The sequence below is a fragment of the Capsicum annuum genome, chromosome 2 (genome assembly GCF_002878395.1).
Source record: "Capsicum annuum cultivar UCD-10X-F1 chromosome 2, UCD10Xv1.1, whole genome shotgun sequence".
In the NCBI taxonomy this organism is placed as follows: domain Eukaryota; kingdom Viridiplantae; phylum Streptophyta; class Magnoliopsida; order Solanales; family Solanaceae; genus Capsicum; species Capsicum annuum.
Genome location: NC_061112.1, coordinates 14,799,603 through 14,808,935, shown reverse-complemented (window position 1 = coordinate 14,808,935; position 9,333 = coordinate 14,799,603). Strand labels below are relative to the sequence as shown.

The window sequence follows — 9,333 nt, the reverse complement described above, 5'->3', positions numbered from 1 at the left end:
TTAGAGTTAGTTATGTAATTTCATTTCCATTTTTCAGAATTTATTATAATGTAAAATGGTATCAGTATTGTATTTTTCACAGATTCCATCATTTTTATGTTTCCGCATAGCAAGCTCAGTCATTTATGCATATTTTATAAGTTGCTTAACAGTATGCCAATTCATGGATTAGCTTGGAACCACTTGTGGTCCTAAGCACTGTGTAACATCTTGTGATAGATTTTTAAGGTGTTACATATATATATATATATATATATATATATATACATATATATATGTATGTATGTATGTATGCATGTATATATTTTCTTAGGGTTAATTCGAAAGGACAATCACCAGAATAATATAAAGAATATAAGGGATGAGTTATTTTCTTTAACATGTTTTATAGATTTGATTAGCATTTAGGGTAGAAATATACCTAAAATGCCTCATTTGACTTAAGAAAGGGATGAAATAAACTAATAAATAGATTAGGTTGTTGCATTTCCACTCAACTATTGAAGTTGCAAGGTCAGTTTTGATAAAAGATTAGAGTTTCAGAAGACCATAGTCATACCATTAACCTCATAAATCAAAAAACCCGATAAACAACCTAACTAATGAGAGAGTGATGTTATACAGGATTACAAATCTTACCTTAACTCGGAAATATCTCTAAAATATCGATTACAACACTTTTAATAATTTCACTACTTAATTTATTATTCTTATACTTAGAATTACAGAACACTACATATTACGTGGTTATCACTGCACTTGTCTAAAATAACAGTATCAATTGAACCACGAAAATTATTAAAACAAAAGTCAGTAAGTATTCGATATCTGATGCGAAAGAGCTTCTATATTATTTGTATGATCATGTGCACTTATATCTGTGGTATACTGTAACTTACAAGGCATAATGAGGTATATAATGAACAAATAAAGAGTTGAAGGTTACAAAATTTTCAAGAAAATTGATGGCTAAATTCGGCCACCAATTAACTATGAAAGAAAGTTACTTAAATGCAGCAAATTAATTACCAAGTCCCTTTGCCACTACCTGATGAAATTAAAGTGGCATAAATTGTCATTCAAAATAAGAGAATTGGTTGACAATTACCGTGTTCTGCAACTAATGGAGCTGACATGTAAGCCTAACATTCTGCCACCAAGGAAAGTAGCAATTAAGCCAATAGAACAAAATATCATGATACAATTTAATAAATATTAAAATACTCAAAAGCCATCAACTTTCACTTTGTTCGTAAAAATATAGCTCAAGGGAATCTCCTAGTTCAATTGTACTCACCCATTTATAGCATGCTAATATCTTTTACAAAGGGGTTACCCATCTTAAGGTGGTTAATTAGTTGACAGTGTGTCCACTTACCTACACGTCCAGATTGAGGGGTGTATTATGACTCACAAGTCTCAATAAATTTGGATTATACATATGCTTGGATTGCAGAGTCCTTATGTACTTAGTTAACATAAAAGCACTATTATAAATACTAATACAGAGCTCCTCAAATGTTGAGTCTTTCATAACTTTTTTCTGTTGTATACACGTACAGTTTTTTAATATTTTGTTATATATATATATATATATATATATATATATATATATATTATAATTTGAATAGAAACGAGTATAATCCACGGAATCTGTACTAAATGTAGCTTATTCAAATCATGGGTGTAATTTTAACTCCTTTGATAACAAGACCTGTTTTCTTCTCTTTCTTTTCATCGAGATGAAACTGCATTTCCCCGGAGGGGATAAATCGTGAATTCATGAATTCCCCAGCTAAAAGTTCAAATGGTTCCTCAGAGCCTATTTCTGACAAATTCACCTTGTTTTGTATGGCCTCTTTCATTGTCTTTCCTGGCGGTATTAGGATGGTTCTCACGGGATTTTTATCCCAGCCAGAAACATTTTTGCTTTTTCTGAACTGTAACACAAATTCAACCTTATACTTGGTGTCTGCTGAAAGCAACTCCGCGTTAAAGCTACCATAAACTGAAAGTAACACCACTTCTTCCATGACTGCAATTTCAGATCTCATATCTCTACAAAAAGATTTTTTTACGTAATAGTACAATTATTTTCCTAAACTATGAACAGGTAAAAGGAGAATATCTACCTACTTTCATTGGTTTTGATTTGTTTGACATAGTTTTCTTTTTAATCCATTTCCAAAAAGATTATCATTTCATTTTTAACAATTCTTTAATTTAACAAGTAACATTTTAAGTCAAAAAGATTAAAAGAAATCTTGATATATTTTTCATTGTTTTGACTTAAAGTCCAAAAGATTCAAAAGTTCTTTTTTCTTAAACTCAATATTAAGTCAAAATAAGTCAAATAAATTGAGATAGAAAGAGCAATTCTCATATACATAAAATTTTAATCAAAAGTTGTCTTTCTTTTTTTTTTTTTTTCAAATTAGAAGTAGGTGAATATTCTCAAACATGAATGTGATGATCATAAATTTATACGTAAGTAAGATAAAGGTAGAAACGACGAGAAGAATTGCAATTCACAAACATTTAACATGATGATATATTTAATAGGGTCTAAAACCATTACTCTTTCGATCTCTTCCAGCTCCACTTACGATGATCCTTTTGGTCAGTAATAGTCAGATTCTTTGCAAATAACATGAAACAATTTTTCCCCGTCTTTCTATCGACCCAATACTGCAAGTATGAAACAGAGTGAGAGTGAAAGAAGATTTAGTGAGAAGGTGTGTTTGAAAGGAAAAAGGTATCCACTCCTTTTCAATTTGTTTTAGTGGTTTGTCTTTGTGCTGCTATACGGTGCTGTGTAACTTTATTGGGAGAGGACTCATTTGGATTTTTGTTTTAAAGAATTATGTAGCCTCCTAGTAGGAGACGCTTTATTTATTTATTTTGTATGTGCGAATTCTCCACAACTTATTCCTTTATATGTTTACTTTTACCTTTTTAAATTTTTTAGTGAAAATTTACTCTCCATCACTTTCTTGACATACTCAAATATCTCAAATGCCCAGGAAGACTAATAAGCAGAGGCAGATATGGAGGCAGATGCAATTTATATTAAATAGATTCAACGGAATCAAAAATTCTTTTATTGAGAGTAAATAACATTAATTGCATAATTTCTAAAAACAAACTTATTTTTCTACAACACTCTTCATAAATATAGTGAAAGGATGTCAAAAAAATTTGGAGGAACAATTATAACTGTAATCATAATATTGCATGCATTAGAGTTCATTGCATTACTAATACCATGCATTAATAATACACTCCTTAATACAAAAAAAATGTATAACTAACATCAAATTATTAATAAATAAGATGAAAATGTATACCAAATAAGGTAATAGAAATACAGAAAATTAAATGCAAAGCATTATTTGTTTCTCTCTTATTTATCACTTATAATAGGTACAAAAATTCGTCATCATTAAAATACTTCTTTGAATCTCTAAATTTGAGAGGTTCCAATAAATAGTGATAAAAAAACAAATAAATTTAATCATAAGGGATAAAAACACTTAAACTATGTAACTCCATCCGATCATTTGACTTAACATTTTCTTTAAGAAATTATGTATTAAGTGTTTGTTTTGTCAAATTACCTATATTTGTTAGGGTTGTAAACCTGAATTTAATTACTGTACTGTCATCGTTCCAAATGAGATGATTTTTTTTTTGTTTTTATACAATATTTAAAATAAATAATTTTTTATATTATTAAGTAAATTTTACATAACGATAAATCACGTAAAATATGTACTATTTTAATAAAAGCTGAAGGTTTAGTGAAATCACCTCTGAATTTAGGGGTGTCTTAAGGAGGGTGTCAGAGGCTAAAAATATGTACCGCAAAATATCAAATTTAAGGGTGTAATATCTTTTGTAGTTATTTAATGATGGATACGAATAATATTGAGAAAATAAAATAAACCTTTCCTGTTTTAAAATTAATCACAAGTAAAATACAAAATTTATTTTCTCGAAGGGAGAGGGAATACCTTGGTCTTGCCGTCCCAAATCAGTATTCCATTATATAGCATGTCATAGAGTTTGTCCTTGCAGTAACTATGGACGTCAATACATTCATCTTTTAGTATTTCTGAACACTTATGTGGAAGATTAGCATCATTTGTATAGGTTTTCACATTTATGTTGCTCTGGAGAGTTGCACTTTTAGTACAAGGATCATTGTTGCAACAAAGCGTCTGACCCATCTCTTTGATAATCAGCTTGTTTACACACACATATATACATATATATATATATAAAACTAGAAAGCATCTATTCTCTGAAATTGCGAAACTTTTCCACCATGCGAATCATGTGGCATAGGTGCTAATTGATGTTGTTGCGTAAACGAGAGGCTTTCCTGAAAGATTCTAGTGAAAGAGAGAATCTACTTTAATACATAGAGTATGACTTATTCTTTAAATAATTATATCCGAGCATTATTTTATTCAAATGTGGCATCTGATTTCAAGATTTAACAATATATCATTATTCTTGCTTTTCTTACTGGATTTTAATCATATGATCAACCAGCATAACACAATATTATTGTTATTAGTATAACTTAACATGAGATGAATGTTAGAGGACCTGATTAACATAAAATTCTCCTAACCGTTATCGTAATGGGCATAGGATTAATTATACAGTTCCTCTACTTCATGAAGTGGAGCCTTGGAGCAACTAGTAAAGTTGTTGCCATATGATCTAGAGGTCACAGCTTGAAGACTTGGAAATAATCCTTAGCAGAAATGCAATGTGAGACTGGAAACAATAGACCCTTTTGGTCGGGATCCTCCCCAAACACTGTACATAACGAGAGTTTTAGTGCACCGAACTGCCTTTAAAAAAAACATGTACAGAAGGTATAGGACTACCACTGTTGGACTTTGCAATTAACATTGGACTCATATTCTATATACACGTTCATGAAAATTCAAGGAAGTACTCCACTTCCAGTTGTTCTTTGTTCTATATTCTTCATGGTATCAAGAGTCTAGGCTCAACTTACAAAAGAAAGATGATCCTTAAGCCTCTTCCTCGTGAAAGCCAGCCATGACCTCATATACGAGTTGCAGTTTAGCTCCATAGACCTAATCACTCCATCAACCCATCAAACAATTAGAGACAATTAAAAAGCAAATGTTTGCTCGAGTTATGGAGGAAACAATCATACTGCTCTTTTGTAATGACCGGAATTTATGAATTTTCCTTTTCTATGTGTTTTAATCATTTTGTCCTTCCTGTAGATGCTAATGTTAATTTTGAGGTTATGGGATGGTTTGCACGATTCCCAATGTGGTCGGGAACGATTTCTAAGAGTTTGTGGTTGTTTGAGGTCTGAGAAGTCTTATAGTTGAATTCGATCTACTTTCATTGTTATGGGTGGATGACAAAATGGATTGCGCCAGTAGAATCAGATATCCAATTTGGATCAGTTGCGAGGTTAATTCAGACTTGGGGCTTTTATATCTTATTTTGGTCCATTGTTCGAAAATAGTGAAAAGTGGATCTCAGAGGTTAATTTTGTGAACGCAACTTCTTTTTTAGAAAATCTTACATTGCCATTGTGTTTGGAAAGTAAAAAATATCCTAGCAGCATATATGATTTATTTCTGCCGAGAACCTAATGACTGCCGAGGGTCTATTCCGAGTATTCAGAAACATGGAAAAATAAGCAAAATATTGATATCTAGTGCAAAACATAAGCTCCTTTGTAAATGCGGGACTCTATCTGTGAGTTCGAAGAAGGATGTTTTTCATCATCACAAGCACAAGAATAACACCGCGATTGGAAAGGGTTAAAGGGGTCCAGGTTGGGTAAAGCCTACTTCGCGAACGCGACAAGGCTGTTGTGAATGGAAGGGGCCAAATTTGTAGATCTTCACGAACACGAAGCCTTGGCTACGAACATGGAGAATAATAATTTGGCTAATAAAACTATGAACCTCGCAATAACGAAGTAGGTTTGGCCATCCCGAGGTCTTGTACACTAGACTGTATATAAGGTCCATTTTTACATTTTTATCTCCATTTTTGGACCTTTGAGCTTCAGGTTTGGGTGGTTCTTGTAAATTTCCTTACCATTTGAGCTTGGGTAAAATTCAAAACCTTATTCCCATTATTTTTCATCGACTATATCCTCAAAAATAACTTTAAATCATGATTTTAAAATGAAAAAAATGAGGGTTTTACTTGCAAAGTTTAAAAAGGAGTTTTCATTAATTTGGACCTCATTTTAACTTATTTTTGTGTGGGATTTCTCTTGTAGACTCCTATAAGCTTAGTGAATGTGCTTTTCAAATAAAATTCTAGATTTACCCCTTCGATTTTCAAACTCATTCTTTTGACTCCAATATGGACCCAACTAGAATACGTGTAATGGGCATCACTAACTTTCTTTGGATGAGTAGCTTCTGTATTTGAATATTGTAGTCTATTCTGATCCCGTTCGTGAGGAGAAATCTCTTGGTTGAAGTACTTTAGATTGGAATTTTGCCCTTTCGAGGTAGGTTATGGCTTAACTTTTTTCAGATTAAACCTGGGTTGTTAATAAATAAGTAAAGCATATTATGAAATGGAGTTAATAACTATGTGGTTTATATCTCGATATTATTTTTACTATTGTGTGCTCGTGTGGGGGACTCATACTCTATTATTGTTTGTTTGTGATATCTAATATTGTGTGCTTCCCATATGAGGGCTTTATTTGATATCATTGGCCTTATCTATGCATTGAAATGCCTTTACTCTACATGTGATACTCATGTGGGGGATTATTTTTCTAATATAGGCCTTATTTGTGCATTGATTGTCTATATCATGATAAAATACCCGATTAGGGGTTGATATAATAGTAATGATATCTTACATGCATATTTATTCTAATAGTAACTAATTGGAGTTAATGATCATGAATTATGAATATTTGATTTAATTTCTTGGCTCACTAATATATATACATTTTTTATGGATTTGATATAAATCATATTGAGTTGATTTTGAGTATTACATCCTTATTTCATACATATACAATCATGTAACATCGATATCACTAAGAAATACTATTTTTGAAAGAAAATAAGAAATTTCATGAAAACCCACTTCGTCTTGCACATGAGTTGGAGAGGTGAGATGCATTTCCGTTGAGATTAAGATATAGTATATAGGTTGCAAACCTCCCATAAGTTCTACCACTGTGTTGTGAGCTTAGTAGGTATATAGAGAAAGTCATGTGATGGCTTTCAACATTCATCTCATCCACATTGCATGGAATTTTATTTGCACATATATCTTAGATGATTTCCTTAGTTTTCTTGACTTGTACTTGGTTTTGGTATATTTCCCTTTATATATATATATATATATATATATATATAGAGAGAGAGAGAGAGAGAGATATTAAAGTTGTTTCTTTTTATATTCATTTATATATTAGAACTGTTGGTGGAGATGGTGTAAGCTACCATTTGAGACTTTTCAGCTTGTAGGGGACGTGCTCATAGTGCATTCTTATTTTTTCTTTGCTCAGTAGGCCTATGATAACTATATAATACAAATGTACCATGGTCAATCCTACTGTGTCTTTTTGATACAGATCATAGTATGAGCACTATGTGAAATCACTGAGTTCATGCGTGAGAAAGTTTGAGACTCGTGGAACTAGCATACTTTAGATGTTCAGAGTGATTTTCAAGACTCAATCTAAGTTTAATTATGTCTTTATTTATTTTGGAGACAGATGTTCCATTGAAGACTCAATCGTACTATTAAATGTTTTGTATGTATGATACCTAGTTTTGAGACTAGATTGTATATTTCTTTTAGACATCTCTTTTTCTTATGTTTTAGGGCCTAACTATGTTCTAGAAGTCTCATCCTGTTTGTTTTTTTACTATTTTTGAATATTATTTACTCTTGGGATTTTGTCTTACTTATTAAGGCTAGATTGTGATAATAGTCATCGTGACCTATTTTTGAGCGGTGACTAATTATATTAGAGCATCCAAGTTCACCGGCCTTATTAGTTTAAGAGCAGGATTTCTTGTAGAGTCTCGCGGATCAATACATGGACGTTCGTAGCTATTTTTGATAGTCTATAACATATCATTAGGAAAACTTCTCTAATTTGATTCCAAAACATATTGGTTGTCTTTACCCAATGTTCTATGTTGTGTTTCACTATTTTCTACACAATAGTGAGGGCTAAAACCCAGGAAGCTTGGCATACTAAGCCAACACCTGATGATGAAACACTAACTAGCAGGATAGGTAGGGGTCGTGGATGTCCTAGAGGTATAGGATGGGTAAAGGAAGCGATCTTATATAGAGGACATGCTACAGAGGCAGCTACTGTTAATAAGATAGTGTATTTCATAGGTGATTATCAAATAGAGGATACGAGTCTATTCAACAAGGTTCATTTGATACCCTTATGCTTTAGGGTCTTTGGTTTGTCTCTTGGCTCATTTGGAGGTTATTCCCTTTAGTGTACCTAGTGTTCCTCCGGTTACGAGTATGGTACTACTATGAATGAAGACACATTCTTATGGTGTTACTCATACTTCAAGTGGTGCTCCATCTTTTATGATAGTATCTGACTTTTAAGGTCCTAGTTCGGGGGTACAAGCTTGATCTATGGTACCCCCACATGTGGATTCTAAGCCTGCCAGAGATAATATTTCTTCTATCACATTAAGTACAATTATGTCTTCTAATGATCAAAAGAGATTTGAGAGATATATTAGATTTGGTCTACGGCGTTCAATGGTGCTATTAGCGAGAATTGCTAGTTTTTAGTTTATTTCTAAAGAAAAATATAGGTATCAAGGAGTCGATTATACTACCTATCAGTTGGCAGATATTGCTAGGGATAGATGGAGGTCATATGCTAGTTGTAGACCATTAGTTTGCCTGCTATGACTTAGACTAAATTTTTCAAGGCCTTCATTAAGATATTTGTACTATATAACTTGAGTGATAAGATGTGTGATGAGTTTCATCTCTTGGAGCAGGGCACCATGACTATTGCTAAGTATGAGGCTTATTTTCACACTTTATACAGGTATCAAGCCACTATTATCTCCACCAAGTTTAAGCAAATTTGGAAGATTATGAAAGGGTTGGATGGTTCTCAAGTATAATACCTCAAACTTTTCCTAAGCTTAATTTCGTCTCGAGAAGGTTAAAAAATGACTTCCAAGGTGAGTATCATTTTTAACCATATAGAATTTCCCTAACTTCAACTTTTATCACATAGAAAATTTGATAAGCTTTCCATCGATATAAGATTCTCCTAAATCCGATACC

The 9,333-nt window shown here is 32.3% G+C and overlaps 1 protein-coding gene across 1 annotated transcript; it reads right to left on the bottom strand.

The window, feature by feature from the left end:
* Nucleotides 1-1,466: 1,466 nt before the first annotated feature.
* LOC107858453 (lectin) lies at nt 1,467-5,592 on the bottom strand. Its single transcript, XM_016703115.2, has 4 exons — nt 5,585-5,592; nt 4,014-4,317; nt 2,579-2,688; nt 1,467-2,058 (listed from the first exon to the last, which is right to left on the bottom strand). Exons 1-4 carry the CDS (start codon nt 5,590-5,592, stop codon nt 1,674-1,676), a joined length of 807 nt encoding a protein of 268 aa, XP_016558601.2. The 3' UTR covers nt 1,467-1,673.
* Between the last annotated feature and the right edge of the window lie 3,741 nt (nt 5,593-9,333).